The 16,361-nt window shown below is 42.7% G+C and overlaps 1 protein-coding gene across 1 annotated transcript in view; it reads right to left on the bottom strand.

The window, feature by feature from the left end:
* Positions 1–16,361, bottom strand: part of TIAM1 (TIAM Rac1 associated GEF 1) — a 331,093-nt gene that overhangs the window by 74,181 nt on the left and 240,551 nt on the right. Inside the window, 2 exon segments of the mRNA XM_032476437.1 lie at positions 10,214–10,386; positions 14,792–15,239. Coding sequence (XP_032332328.1) covers positions 10,214–10,386; positions 14,792–15,239 — 621 coding nt within the window.

The raw sequence follows: 16,361 nt of genomic DNA, 5'->3' as shown, positions 1-16,361 counted from the left end.
CCTATAATCTAGAGAAAGATGTTTAGAAAAGTGTGATTGCAGCTTTATGAAATATTTAGCCATCAGCCCTTTCAACCATTCAGTACACTCAAGCCTCCAAACTCTTTTCAAACCTGTCAGAGACTGAAGGCAGTTCCATTAGAGGGAATTTTCGCTCCTGCTGTCCTGTCTAAATAAAACAGTGGTCTCTGCCATTCTCTATCATTAAGACAAATCAATTTCTAAGAAGCACAATACACTAAATGCACTAAATTTCAGCAGAGTTTGTCCTTTGGCAGTGGCATACCCAGGGCTACATGTGGATGAGAGGGGTGGACAGAGACCGTGCCGACTGTATCAACAGCAAGTTAAACAGAGAAAACTGTTGAGACAGTTCACATACGTTTACAGGCTTAACACTTCAGAGCCGATCACCGCAGACCACTAACCTGATCCAAGGTTTTCCAGTGTGGCCACTCCAGGATTTAAACCCTGACATGCTAGAAAAAGCTTTTCAAAACCGCTAACCTGGCATCACCTTCTTGATCCAGGCAAGTTTAATTAGGGACACCAGGTCTACTCAAGGGCTCTTCATCAGAATCCAGTGGTCAAAAAGGTAGGAGGGAGAGACCACCCAGTGGTACCCTCTCAACTTCTTCAACCTTCATCACCTTCCATTAAACAAACGGCAGCTGACAGGTAGGGAGAGTAAATGGTGTGCTTTTTCCTTTGCCTGCTGGGGATGCTTTAGATACTGGATAAAGTTCAGTGAAGGGAATAAGCAGGGTTCTTGCCAACAGAGGAATGTAATCAGCAAAAACTGCCTTTTCCACGAGAGCGCCTTGGAGTGCAGAGTTAAGATGAAGCTCAGGGCTTCACCATGTATTGAAATAGATCCAGCTTCAATTATCCAGCTGAAGGGAGGATGCTCAGCCATTTCAGATAATCAGTGGTTTACATGAGCAGAAGGAAAAGGGAAATTCATTTTAAACAATTTTAAAAAACTAGACAATATAGGCCAGATCTAGGAAACTAAAATTTCACATAATTTGAGTTTATGGAAGTGCAAGAATAATTGCAAAGTAGGGTGCACTTCTTTTTTCCATTTTAAAAGAACGAAAAGGAAAATAGAGTTATGTATTTTTTAAGAGGCTAGTTAGAAATGAAGTTCCTGTGTGAATTCCTGAAAAATCTTTTCTCACTGGTTCTCTGTTTAACATATTTTAGAGTTTTATTCTTACAAGGCTTAATTAAACTGTCACTGCTAATACCTATAAAGAGAATTATAGATATTACCCTTTATTTATAATCTGGGGCTCCCTCATCCACTGGAGGAAGGCACGTAACGGGGCACCCCTCCCACTCTCACTTTCCCATCCTCTCACCCATCCAAGGTGAATTCTTTAGGGAAGAAGAGGGACTCCTGACTCCAGGAAGCCAGACACAAAAGAAGGAGGAACTGTATGCTGCAAACAGGGGAACAGTGAAAACTTCCCAGTGAGTGGCAATGGCCAGAAGCTTCCCTGGCAAAGCTGAGTAGACCCCAGAACCGGCCAACTATTATCGTCAACTGAATTCCCTTCGCAAAAGGCCTTCCCATCTGTTTATGCTGCAGGAGCCACCAGTAGATGATAATGTGCACTGATGCTATCCAAGCACTTCTTTGGTATCTTGTACTTCAACATGATAGGACATCTAAGGATCACCAGACATTTGATGAGAGCCTCCAGCGTGAAGGGCTGAGACCAAAGCACATGGAAGGAAGTGCATCAGAAGAGAAGAGAAGCAATGTGTGGAGTCCAAAAAACTTCCAGGAAAATCTACAATATACTCACACACAAGAGAATCTAGGGCTGTAAACAAACAAACAAATAAATGCACAGGTTACAACAAAAAAGGAATAATAAGATAGAAAGGAGGGAGAAAGAGAGAGAAGGGGGAAGGAAGGATGGAAGGGAGGGAGGGAGGAGGAAGGAAAGGAGAAAGAGAATAAGGGAGAAAGAGAACAAGAGAAAGAGAGAGAAAGAGAGAACTTTTAGGAATCAAAAACTAGAGATAAGGAAATGATCCTAAAGCTTCAAAAGACAGAAAAAAAAAAGCACAGATGACAAATCTGAAATGAGAATGGTATCAGAAAATAAGTGAGCAAGTAAACCAAAATTCTAAATTACTCAAATATTATTCAAGTAAAAAAATTCATATTTTTAAATATGAATCATTTTGAAGGAAGTTACTATAAATTGTTTTTATGAAAATGAAGGTATCTACTAAGGCAAAAGGTTGCTTGCAATCCAGAAATCTAATTGGGTGGTAAAAGGATAACCTAGGGTGTCTGTTCTGCACGAAGCCTAGAGAGAAACAAGATTGGAGCAGGAGGATAAAGGCCCAGGGGAGGGCAGGCTCCAGGGGAGAAAAACAGTACTTACTGATCAACTACCTAATAAATTGGAGATTTAGAAAATACTGTGAAGTAACCAGAAATAAGCAAATCAAACAAGAAAAAAAAAGTTTTAAAGATACTCATTAACTACGAACGAAGTTGTTCCAGAAAGGAAATAAAATGAGAGTACACTACTCTGCTCAGCAACCAATCCTATTTAAATGGACATACAGCAGGGTAACACCATGACAGCATAACAGGGACTACTTATTTAGTGCTAAAGTTTCACGTAACTATACAGAAGATGAGGAAAGGAGAGCTGGTATACAATAAGGCTAAAGTATTCATCTGTCATAACCGAAAATCAGTAATGTCCATCAACGGATGACTGGATAAAGAAGATGTGGTATATTTATACAATGGAATACTACTCAGCCATAAAAACCGACAACATAACGCCATTTGCAGCAACATGGATGTTCCTGGAGAATGTCATTCTAAGTGAAGTAAGCCAGAAAGAGAAAGAAAAATACCATATGAGATCGCTCATATGTGGAATCTAAAAAAAAAAAAAAAAAGCATAAATACAAAACAGAAATAGACTCACAGACATAGAATACAAACTTGTGGTTGTCAGGGGGGTAGAGGGTGGGAAGGGATAGACGGGATTTCAAAATTGTAGAACAGATAAACAAGAGTATACTGTATAGCACAGGGAAATATACACAAGATCTTACAGTAGCTCACAGAGAAAAAATGTTGACAATGAATATATATATGTTTATGTATAACTGAAAAATTGTGCTCTACAATGGAATTTGACACAATATTGTAAAATGATTATAAATCAATAAAAAATGTTAAAAAAATAAAGTCAATTAAAAAACAGTATAAGCATATTAATGAGAAATGAGGGTTATGGAAGAAAAAACAAACAAAAAACACAGCTAAAATAGTTGAGTACAGTTTTTTCTCAGGGAGTGAGGCTGGAAGGAGAGGGTACGGAAAGATGGGAAGAGAATTTCACTTTAAGTCGTTTAAGGTTAATTGAATTCTTTAAAACTAGGTGCTTATATTGACTTGACACAAATTTAAAATATGAAAAGGAAGACGAATACAGTTTGTAACATATAATTTGGACGATGCATAATAGCATACAAATTACACGCTAAAATCTAGCTCAGCCACAATTACCTCTGCCCTGTGCTTGTAACATACAGGGAGAAACCTCTGAACACACTAATAGTAGGGCACACACTGTAAACTGATGACCAGCCCTGAGTATTCATTTTGCACTTCAGCATCCATAGAGGTCCCCTCTGGTGCCTGGAAAGGGCAGGGTGCAGGAAGGACCCCGTTCACTTTCTCCCCTTCAGGGAGCTCTATGACTCTCTATCCCAAGTGGGGCATCAATAGGATGCCCTAGGGAGCTCATGGACACGAGTCTACAGCTAGTGGGTCACACCTGCTATTTCTCTCACTGGATTGCATGACATTGAGCCTCCAAATGGTGCTGACAAGCTGATCTGAGTTGAGTCCAATTCTTTATATAGATTAAAATTTTTTGCCTGGGGTTCCACATATCCTAGAGGTGACCCTTCTTTGCAACTAATCTACGCCAAAACCAAAGGTAAATATTTCTAAAGCGGCTGGCTAGAGGCAGGGAAATGATCTACAATGATGGGGAAAGGACTTGGTTAGAGACGAAGTTAATACTTGAACCAACAAAGAAAAACAAAGACCAAACAATTCAGTTCTTCACACCTGCAGGTACCATGAAGTTAAGAGGGATATGAACACCACGGAAGATCCTGGATTTCAACTAGTTCATTGGAAGGACAAAACCCACAAAGTTAAAACTGCAAAGAGGTAAATTTAAATTCTGCATTTGGAGTTTTTGAAAAACCTATTTTAATAAGATGGAGAAGGCCTCGCTGGGTAAGAGCTGACGCTGACGGTTTGAAACCCCAGAAGCGTGGTATGAGTCAAGAGTCGGCTGTGGTTGCTGATGAATTAAGGAATTGGCACCAGCAGTGTGGAGGAAGTGAGAGGAGCAGGAACTGAAACGCAGGTGGCACAGAGCGGACCTCACGATGGCAGGGTGTCGGGTTCTGGAACACGATTACCGGGGAGAACGGGAGAACGTCAGAATGTCTGGCAGAGGAAGTGGGTCACAGCGAGCCTGGCTCCGAAGTCTCAGGGAAACCTCAACAGGAGACATGGCAGGAGGGCGATGAGAGCTGTTTGCAAGTATTTAGAAGGTTATGAGAACGAAAAACCAGAAAAGGCTTACCTGAAACTCTGGGGGAGAATATGGAAACAAAGGGAAATGGCAAAAGTCACCCGAAAGAATCTAGTATCTCAGCATGCTGAAGAACTCTCTAGAACTTGGAGCTAACAAGCAAAGCAGATGGTTCAAGAGCTGGGAGCGTCCCATGGATGGAAGTGGGCAGGTTCCTGGCTGTCAAGGGTCTGCAGAGACGGTGCCCACCTTGAGAGGGAGGCTGGATGTTAATCTCGAGTCCAACATGCTAAATCCCCTCTAAAGTCCTCTCTTCTGAGTCCACTTCATGCACCTTGTGAAAGGTGATTTCCAGATTTTCTCCTAAGCCAGCTGCCTCTGTCCAGGGCATGTGCCAGTGACCTTCGTGGAGTCTGACACACAGAACCAGACAAGATGACACTCCAGAGCCTGATAAAACTCAAAGCCTTAGACATTTCACAGAGAATCCACATGCGACTTCCATAAAGATACTTACGTGAGAGGAACACAAGGAACTGTCTCGTTTTCTTTACAATGAAAGTGATTATTGTAACATTTATTGGGCATTTGCTGTCCGTCAGACACTTGACTTGCATTCTCACATCTAATCCCTAATTCAACACAAAAGTGGAAATACTATTTTGTTTTTGAAAGAGTCTTTTAAAAATATGCCTGCTAGCCCCTCACACAAGTGCCATTCTAAACGATCAGAAAATTTCTTGGAAAGGCAATGATCCCTTAGAGATTATATTTGCTACCCTTCCTTAGATATACAACTGCATGTGATTTCCTACCCAATCGGGCATCGTTCTTACTCTGCCTGCTAATGATGTTCCCAGGGCATTTATATAGGAGTTCGAAACTAGTATTAGGATATGTTACCATGAAAGTCACTGAGCTTTTTGGAATTGTATGTAACATCCTCCAGTAATGGATGAAGAAAGGGCCAAGAGGAAATTGTACTTTGTAGGTGATAGGTGCTATTTCTGGCTTCCAGTTGGAAGGGAGAACTCTCATTAAAATAGTTTAAATGGAGGGGGTATAGCCTCCCTTTGCAGGCAGCATAGCACTTCTTCTATATAAGCTGCTCTAACATTCATGCCTATTTCCACCCCCATCCTGCACACAAAACCCCTTTTCTACTTTTGCTGGTAACACAAATCTCCGTTCCATGGGCAAATCTGAATAACAGCATCAGATCAGCAGCACACGGGCTCTGGAAACTGCGTGCACTGAACTGAGCCCTGGGGCTGGAATAACCTACAAATTATTTCCATAATTGTGCTTGATCTCCCTCGCTTTAACCTCACCCCCGACACACACAGGTTCCTTTCAAATTCAGCCCCTCCGGAGTCATGTGAATTACAATAAGTAGAAGGTAGAAAAATGCCCTTGTGGATCCCAAAGAGCAGTAATTTCCTCTGAAAAGGTTCATTTTGTGCTCTGTCCCACGTAAGGAGCATAAAAATTTCACCAAAACAAGAGGACACAGATGTTTTCATGAATAAGGTCCTATGTTGCCACAAAAGAATTTTATTCAATGTGACCTCTTGGGTATTCAGAGTCTATTAGCAATTTTACGGCCAGGAAAGTCCTTTCAAAAGGAATTCACATCAGAGATGTAGGTAAAAAGGAAGAACGTCCTGAAATCAATCAGATTATCATCTAACCTGTGTAATGAGGCCAGAATGACCAAACTCAAGTTACAATGTCAAAATATTCCCAGCAAGTGGCTTCATTCTAAGGATGAGAAAAAGTCACTTTTTACTGTAATCACTGACTCTTGCCCATGTTCCTCTTAGGGTAAACAGTAATAGTAATGGGAGAAATAATATACTGAGACAATAAGGGGCTTTAGAGAAAGAGAGGCTTGGTTTGAATCCAACCCCAACACTCAGTAACTGTGTGACCTGGCATTCAAATATTAGCCTTTGTAAGCTTCAGCTTCACCAAGAGGGATCACAGTCCACATCAATTGGTTAAAATTTGGACACACCATCCAACCAAACGATTGCTGTAAGAATTAAGTGGACTCTCACTGTAAAACACCTTCAAGATGGTGGTATACAATAAGGATTCAGTAAAAGACAACTGCTGATATCACAGTAATATTATTTTTGTTGTTACTGTTAGAGTCATCAGGCATTTTCTCATTTGCAAGATATCCAATTAATTAATAAAAAGCTATACCAGATTCAGAAAGGCAATGGTTTATAAGTTATAAAGAAGGATATTTCCATGATACACAGCATGTAGATTTCTTACTAGAACACACAAAGCACTACCCATTAGGGAAGACTTAAGAAATGAGACTACATTAAAACTTAAAAGTTTCAGTATAACAGAATACCTTTAAGAGAGTAGAAAGCAAGCCAAGCCACAGAGTAGAAAAAGATATTTGCAATGCATATAATCAACAAAGAAGTGATATACAAAATATGTTAAGAACTGCTATGAACCATCAAGAGAAGAGAGACAACCCAATGGAAAAGCAGGTGTGAGACTGAAATGAAAACTTCACAAAAGATGATAGTGAAAGGTCATTAAACCCCTAAAAATGTGCTCAACTTCACACTAAAAGCTTTAAAAAAAATCTGACAATAACACGTGTGGGCAAGGATGAGGAACAACTGGAATTCTCCTAGGATGCTGATGGGAGCATACATTATTTCAGTCATTTTGGAAACTGACAGTATCTAGCAAACTTGAATGTATGCATATATCCCATGGCCTAGCAATGCCACTCCTAGGTATATTCCAAAAGAAATCTGGAAAAATATACCCTGAACACAGTTATAAGAGTACTCACACCAACACTGCTCAGGATCCCCCAAAGCTGGGGTCAACTCAAAAGTACATATGGAAAGGTTGCCATCCATCCATCCCAGTTAGCCTGGGGCTACTGAAACCTATACCTATCATCCTGGCATAATTGTTAACAGTGCTGCTATAACTCTCAAAGTTGTCTAGTCGCTAAAGTGTTTTGGTGAATCCATCAGCAGCAATAGGAGAACAAGAACCTCAAAGAGCTGATCTTCCATGAAAACATTAACACTGGCAAAAACTGTCAAGATTAACTTTTTCAGGATTCTGGGAATTAAGTCTTGCAACAATCTGAGTTGCATTCATTGGGGGCAAAAATGGCTGAATCTCAGTAAGAATATCAATTACGGGGATATTTTAATGCACTGTGTTCCCATCTTTATCTCCCTATCTCCACAATCATGTGAAAACCAGCAGTCTAACAGCCACTGAAGGGAGCAGAATGGGTTTGGAGCTCCCCCAAGACACCACCCACAGAAAACTGTTATTATTTGACCTGACTCAGAACTTATTCATGCACACAACCTTTAACTCCAGGGGTGTTTGTGAAAAAACAATCAGTGACAACTGTTTAATATCACAGCTGCTTGAGGTTGTGGTGACAGCTAGGGCAAAAAAGAAGCTGAGAAATTTTAGGAAAAGCTGGGGAATAAGATACTCAAAAGATATACATAGTCATTAGAATCTAGAAGGCTACATACATGCACAGAACTGTACAAATGCTCAGAAAACCCCAAAAGGCCCTGTGCTCACCCCTCTGGCTGACCTTGAGGCTCTGTGCAAGCAGAGGTGAAGGCGACGACAGAGTTATAAACTAACTGCCTGAGTGTTGAAAAGGTACATACAGAGGTCCTTGGGAAAGAGTAAGAGAGTTATCATTTCTGAGCACTCAAGGTAATCTCTCCAATCATTAGAGAATATCAATAGTGAAATAAAAATTAGTCTTTCTTTCGAAAGAACCAAATACAACTCTGAAGTTAAAAATGTAGACTAACTAAAGTGAAAAATCCATCAGAGGGGCTCAAGAGCAGATTTGAACTGGCAAAAAAAAAAAAAAATCAATGAACTTCAAGTAGGTCAATCGAGACTATCCAGTCTAAGGAACAAAACAAAAACAAACAAAGAAAGATGAACAGATTATCAGAGACTATGAGACACCACCAAGCATGCTAACTTAAACATAATGTGTGTCCCAAAAGGAGAAGAGAGAAATGGACAGGAAGAATATTTGAAGAAATAACAGCTAAAAACTTTCCAAATGTGATTCAAACACACATACATCTATACACCCAAAAAAGCTCAATGAAAACCAGGTAGAATAAACTGGAAGAAATCAATATTTAAACATATCATAATCAAACTGTTTCAAAACAAGACAAAATCCCCAAAGCAAAACAACTCATCGATACAAGAGATCGTCATAAGATCAACAGCTGATTTCTCATTAGAATCTGTGGGGGCCAGATGGCGATACAGTCATATTTTCAAAGCACTGAAATAAGATTGTCAATCAAGACTTCTATATTCAGCAAAACCAGCCTTCAAAAATGAAGGTGAAATGAAGACATTCCCAGATGAACAAAAGAGTCCTGGCTTGGATGATAAAATACACGTTCACTCTATTCAACTAGGAAGTTGTATGTGTGCGTGTAAGGTTGAAGGGTGCTAGAACCTTCTGTTTCTTGTCCTGGGTGGTGATGACTCAGGGACACTTCACTGAGCAATACATTCATATTTTGTGCACTCTTCCTTATGTGTGTTTTGCATCAGAGATTTAAAAAAAAGAAAAAAAAAACAGGTGGTTTTTGTCTATTCACAAACAAAATTTACCACTTTATATTTTTTACTTTAATTGCCCAAATGGAAGTCATTGTAGGGGCCAAACCCAGACACATGGTGAAATAACCTGTTACTCGCTTCCATGCCTTTAATCCAACTCTCTCTTCTGCATGGAATATTCTCACTGTCAACTTCACTCAATTCATTCCTACTCTTCCTTGAATATTCACTGTCAAGGTTCACCACATTACAAAGATCCATCCCAGTGTCTGTCTGCCATATGAAATATGAACAATTTTAAGAGTATGAACTGGGTCAAAATCTTCTTGGGATTCTCAGTATCACTGTGCATAGCACAAAGGAAGTATGGAACAAAGGCTTGAGGAATTCCTGTATTACGGGAGTAAATGAAGAAAGCTTAACTAACTAACAAACACCACAAAAACTTTATCACACCTGACTGAACTCAAAGGATCCCCTATAAAAGCAAATGTTAACCTTGAAATGATTAGCAGGTTAGTATTTTTTTAATACAATTAACAGTCAAACTTCAAGAACATTAGGTACAAAATTCTTACAAGATGAGGAAGAAAAACTAGGTATAGTCAGTCATTTCTGAGATGTCATGATTTTCCTTTATGAGTAATATTAGAAGAGAACGTATTATGATCAAAAATTTTGACAGCTCACGTCACGCCCAGATTAAGGAATTCATAACCCTTTCTCTAAAGTGCTATACAAATGATATCGAGACTACAGCGCAAAAAATCCTTCAACCCACCCCCTCCTCGCGTTTCACCGTGGAAGCCTCTGCATGAGTTCAGTCATTCCTGGAATTCAGTGTCGATGTTTGTTTTGTCACTCCTTGTTTATGTCTCTACAATGTGCAAAAGACAGAACCCACCAGTAAAATGGTGAGGTACACAGGCAGGAAGGGAAGGTATCTGTAAGAAATTTGAAATGCCCTGCCAAAGGAGAACCCAACAAACCTGAAAGAGGAAGGCATCGCCCAGGGAGTTGCTGAGGCAGAAGACGAAGTCCTTCTTGGGGTGCTCCGGCACGGCCTGCACGATGCTGTTCTCAACCCAGACGGCGTGCTTGGGGATGCTGTTGTGGTCTATGCCGGACCTGCCGTCACTCTCGTAGAAAAAGAGCGTGCACCCTGAGGAACAAGAACGGGTCTGCGTGAGTATTTGGTGCTCAGGAAACCAAAAGTCTATAATGCAAACTGTCACTTCTGCCCTGAGACCATGAGAGGGCTGGAAATTAGCGTGAAACCCAGGAAGTAAAGAGAATAGGGCCATGCTTGTGCTTGGTCTTGGATGGGCTTAGCCAAAGGCAGGGATGCTTAAATCACAGTTTCATCATGCATGCCCTCAAGTTCTCTAAGACCCTTACTTTCTGTTTTAGAATGTTTCGTTACAGGTATCTTCATAGGCATAAGGGGGTCTTACTGTCTCCTTTGGCCAGTGGTCGCTGTAGTTCAGCTCTGCGGGCCCAAATGCAACAGTGCTGAGTGGGGACTGGCAGTCAGTACTGCCCCCCACCCCGGAGCCCCTTCCCAATACATCTCATGTGTTAGGCAACCAGGAAACACAAGGTACTAGGTTTCTTGCCTGTGCCCCTGGAGAAAACAAAACATAACACTGGCTTTATGTGCTTTCAGGATAAGGAAACAAATGCTAGATTTTTGGTCTCAGATCTTTTCTATAGAATGTTTTCCTGGAAGTCAACCACATCCTGGAAGGAGAAATGCATGGCACACACATGAAGACCCGAGGGGAGCCAGAGGCCAGGTCCACACTGAATTACACTGTGAAACTAATGAGATGGTAGCAATTGAAATCTTTTGCAGATTTGCGGCAAGGTGGGTTCAGTAAAGACCCTCCATCATCACCTGCTTGTGAAGCTCACTTTATTAGTAATTACTCACTGAGCACTTGCTCTCAAGTAATCGAATCCAATTTCAGGGGAAGTCGGGGCCCAATGTTACGACTCTTTAACTTCAACGTAAGCCACTCAGTCAGGCTTCAGCACCTTCCTTACCACAAGCAAGGGCCACCGTTTGTGTGAATTACAAAGCCCTTCAAAGCACGACCTATTCAGCTGCCGTATGAACTTCCATGAAACAAATCTGTGATCAGTGATGCAGAGCAATGGGGCTCAATGGAGAAGTCACATGAGCACCAAGGCAATTTTTCCTAGTACGTAATATTTCACGTGAGCATGTAATAGCTGCTAAACGCAACATCCCCCAACACGCTGTGCAGCTGGACATGCAGACTGGCACGCAAAGCCCAGTCATTTCACAACGTTTCCCTTGGTACAGTCTGACCACACGCTCTGCCTGGAAGTCCTACTGCACGTCATGACTTTATAGCTGTTGTTCTTGTCTCCGTAATTCCAGAGTTTCAGTTCTTCCCTTCTATCCATTCAAGTTATATTCATTTTTTTTCCTTAAAGGTAAAGCCCTCTGTTTTCTGTGGCATCTACTGTTGGAAATTAAGATGTTAACTATGTATTGTTAGTAGGGTTTGGGTTTTGTTTTTAAGTTTTGGGTGTATAAGTTGCATACACACAATTTAATAACATGCCCACTGAGTTGTCCACCCGGACCCTATTTTTCTCATAATCCCTGCTATTTTGAAGATCTCAAGTTTTGACAGGCACACATAGGTCACGTTCAGAATCATCTATACATCCTGTCTCCATGTCTCATGCTAGCATGGATTCAAAGATAAATAGAAAAAGAAAAGAAGTGGAAAGGAGAGGTTATTTGCCTCCAAATCTCAGGTTCCCCAGGTGAGGTAATTTTGCCCCCCAGGGGACATGTGGCAAAGTCTGGAGACACTTCTGGTTGTCACAACGTGGGGGTGGGGAACTGGAGGTGTTACTGGCATCCAGTAGATGGTGGAGAGGGATAGTGGCAAACATCCCACAAGGCCCAGGACAGGCCTCACAACAAAGAACGATCTGGAAAATGCCAAGAGTCCCTCTGTTAAAAAACCCTGCTCTAAATAATCCTTAGGACTAAATACGACACTAATGATGAATACAGTTTTCACAGAAAAGGACCAACACAGCTTTACCATAGTTTGAGAACAGAGAATGAAGCTTGTGGATATGAACACGGGGTGTCCACACATTCTGGTGTGAGCACACGTTGAACATTTTAGGATCCTCCCAAACTGCCGTTTTTATCATTTTTCAGCTTTGGTTTACAATCACCCATGAGAGTGGGTGGTTAAAAAGTAGCTTTTACTCCATCATCTACACATTCCAATTTTAAGACTAACGAGAAGCAGCAAGTCTGGAAACGCGTGCCCCGTGGTAACAGCCCTTTTACCTTCGTCTACACTTGACCATGATCTATACGCTTTTCAGTTGTTGATGGAGACACTCCAGAGACTCCTTCTAAATGAGGTCTTTTTAAAAAATTAATTACTCTGTCGAAAGGGAAAGAATCTTTGGAGAATTCTCTACCCCACGGTTCCCAGGTACTCTGCTTTTCATTTCTCAATCTCCAAGCCCAAATCAGCGGCAAGCCCTGCCTTTGAGTGACAAGGACAAGCCTCGAGCCTGTCAATATATAATGGAACCCATCAGGAGCAAGACGCAAAGGACTCGGCGGCTCTGTGTTCTGGGCCTGGATCCTGACACATTGTGTCACTCGGATCTAGGTCACCAAGAAAGTGAAGGCTCCCTCCGCTAATGGGCTTGTGAGCTGTGCTCCTGAATGCCCACACCCAGGCTTCCTGGATCATTTATTCTCTGAAAGAACAGCAGAAACAAAACAGCCCCTGCTTCCATGTCCCAAGTAAAACAATTATTTTTATTCTATGCCTCTAACATGGTTATTCTCAACCTCAGTGGATCAATCCCCTGCGAAGCTTGTTTATACCACAGACTCAGGGATTGTCATGGGCTGAATTCCATTCCCCCGAATTCCTAGGCTGAAGTCGTCACCCAGGGCCTCAGAATACAGCTGTCTTTGGAGACAGGGTCTTTAAAGATGTAATGAAAATAAAGTGAGGTTATAGAGTGGGCCCTCGTCCAATATGACTACTGTCCTTACAGAAATGGGAGTCTGGGCACAGAATCTGGGTACGAAGGAGGACCACGTGAAGATACTGGAAGAAGACAGCTGTCCCCAAGTCCAGGAGAGAAGCCTCAGAAAACAGCAAACCTGCTGACACCTTGATCTTGGACTTCTAGGCTCCAGGACTGTGAGAAAATAAACTTCTGTTTAAGCCCCTCAGTCTGCAGTAATTTGCTACAGCAGCCCTAATACAGGGACTCACACAGGGCCCCGTCACTAAACCGTGAGAATCAGCAGGTATGCTTGTAACCCAGAAAGCACCTCCGGGGGGCCGTGGTGTTGTGCCTCGGGGCTTCCGATCACGCTGCTAAAAAAGCACGGATTAATAAAATGCAGGGCACGACGAGCTGTCCAGGGCACGGAGGCTGCAGTGTCCAGTGGTGTGGACCCTGGGGGAGGAGTGTGAGGGGGGAGAAGCGGCCTCACCCTTCATCTCACCTCTTCCCACCCCACCCCCAGCAGAGCAGCGGCCATGAGCAGGGAGGGCCCTTCAGACACGACCTGTGGTGACTCAAATTAAGCCAAGGCAGGTCCCGCGTGAGAAAGAACAGCGGTGATTCTCCAACAGGCTCCCACAGGAGAGCTGTGGTCCTCAGACAGAACCACTACATCAAACAGCCTTTTCCCAGTTCTTGGAAAACAAGCAAAGTGTGCCAGGCATGTGTGGAAACTGACAGAATTTGCTCAAATTTAAAGTTCCTATTTCACATCTGGGTTCAAAATTTCATACACATTTTATATAGACTGTAATATGGTATGTAATTTAGCACAGAAAAATAAAATTGGAAGTTTAATACCAATACTTCCTGAGGTTTTCCACAGAAGCCAGAATAGTCAAATATTCAAAGTGTGACTATAAAACAGTGATTTTTCACAAACATGTGCTGGTTTAGCCACTCCCTTAAGCACACTGGGTTGAACCCTATGAAATTAGCAGCATTCCATCATTTTTTACTCCAAAAATGACAGTTTCAAAGGATTCAAACTAGTAGTTTTCCCTCCAAAACAGTCACTTTGGGGGCATATGTTTTGAATGATTTCCCCCCAAAAAATGTTTTTGGAACTCAATCCTTTGAAACTGTCATCAGAACCAGCTGTATTCATGAGAAAACTAAACACGAGAGGGTCCAACAGCTTAACTGTAAAAACGTAAAAGAAATAGAACAACACTGGTGGGAAAGAGAAATGGGGAGTTACTAATCAAAAAAGTTTCTGTTATGGAAGACGATCACGTCCTAGAGATGTGCTAAAGCCCTGGCTAGTCAACAGTATTGTCCTGTCACCTAAAAAGGTTTGAAGAGGGTAGCTCTCATGTTAAGTATTCTTACCATCAATGGAATAACATTTTTGAAATTAGCATAAAATGGAAATTTCATGTAATTAAAAAACATCATTTGCACAGGTGCCCCGTGGAGCACAGGGTGTATCCAGCACTGCAGGAAAGATGCCAGGACGCTCCCTCTCTTACCTTTCAAGGACACCCAGTAGTGCTTCCACTTCCTCCGGGTGGCCGACTCCACCTTCTTGTTCTTCTTGTGCACCAGGAAGTTCTTGACGGCCAGGGCGCCTGCCTTGCGCACCGTGCCCTGCGCGGCCGTGAGCAGGATGTCGGACTGGCCCGGGGAGCTCAGGGTGCCGCTGCTCTGCTCGTCGCTGTGTGCGGAGCCCGCCTCCTCCAGGCTCTCGCTGTTGGTGGTGCTCATCTCCAGCTCCCGTCGGAAGTTCTCGTATACCCCCTGGCGGGCTGCATCCCCGGTGGAGCTGCTGCCACTGTCGCTGCCCACAAAGGCGCGGCCGGTGGGGGGCGAGTAGCTGGAGTTGGTGGCATTGGATCGCCTGGACAGGAGGTCCGTGTCGGTGGTGGCTCCTTCGATCCCACTGTCGGCAAACTCGCTACCCTCACCTGCATTAACATCCTTGGGAGCCGAAAGGGAGAAAAAAGAAGACATGCATCACACAGAGAAGTAACCCAGGCGCTCCTGTCAGTCCAGCCAGGGGCTGTGTAGCTACAGGTGTCCCACAGGGCATTGCTCTCCTGGACCAATTACTCCTCAGCCCCCTGACCTGCTCAAACCCAATTTGCCTGCAGAGCAGCTCAGTAAAACCCGAGCCACCCCAGTATGAACGCAAACAATTTGGAATGCTTAAGAAATAATAAAAAAACAAAACCCAAGACAACAAGGAACATTTCAAAGAACTTATTATTTATCTGACTTAGATAATTAAGTCATTGGCAAATCAGCTATTGAGATTCTCCCACTGCCCTGCTGAGTGAGCTCAGCGCCCTCACCCTCATCAGCCTGCCTGGAGCTCCGGGAAATTCTGCAGGGTAATTAGCTAGTTGTTCTGGAGGTAGGGGGTTCCAAGGGATATAGAGGTCTTTATAGCTGACACCTTTTTTCAAAAATAAAGGGCCTAGTTAGGAGTCTATTTTATAATCTGGTGACAAAAAAGAGACGTAGTACACCACCTCACCCACTCACCCAGCAAGGACCCACCGCCCAGGAGCAGGGACCAGTCCTCATGCTCCAATCAGCTTCACTTCTTCAAAACAAGCAGCCTCTCACTCCACATTGGGGCCCACAGCTCCGACGCAGGCTCTCCAATTACCTTGCCCTTTCAAAGCCGGGATGCTAGGAGCCCGAAGCAAGCTACTCACTGCCCCTGGGCCAAGAGACGGCTTGGGGCAACTGCCAAGATGCCGGGGGTATCAATTCCCAGTTTAAAAACATTGGGAACTTTCAAAGCACTGCCCCTGCTCTCACAGTGAACGTTTCCGGGACACAGACAGGTCTGTTCTTAAATCAGAATCTTAATTACCCTAAAGTGCTGAAGGCATTTCCGTAAACAATAATTAAATCATGGTAGTAATCAAGGGAGGATAATGACCGCAGTATAGGACAGAACAGCTCAACAGTCTTAATGGAAAAGAAATTAGACTGTTTTTCTCAAAGGAAGAGAATGAGAACGTGAGTCTGACGTAGGACGAGGATGGCAAAGTCTGGGGGCTTAACCACTTTAGTCTCATAAACAGTTAA

Source organism: Camelus ferus, chromosome 1 (assembly GCF_009834535.1).
Source record: "Camelus ferus isolate YT-003-E chromosome 1, BCGSAC_Cfer_1.0, whole genome shotgun sequence".
NCBI lineage: Eukaryota > Metazoa > Chordata > Mammalia > Artiodactyla > Camelidae > Camelus > Camelus ferus.
The sequence above is the reverse complement of the archived record's forward strand: the minus strand, read 5'-3'. Positions and strand labels throughout refer to the sequence as shown.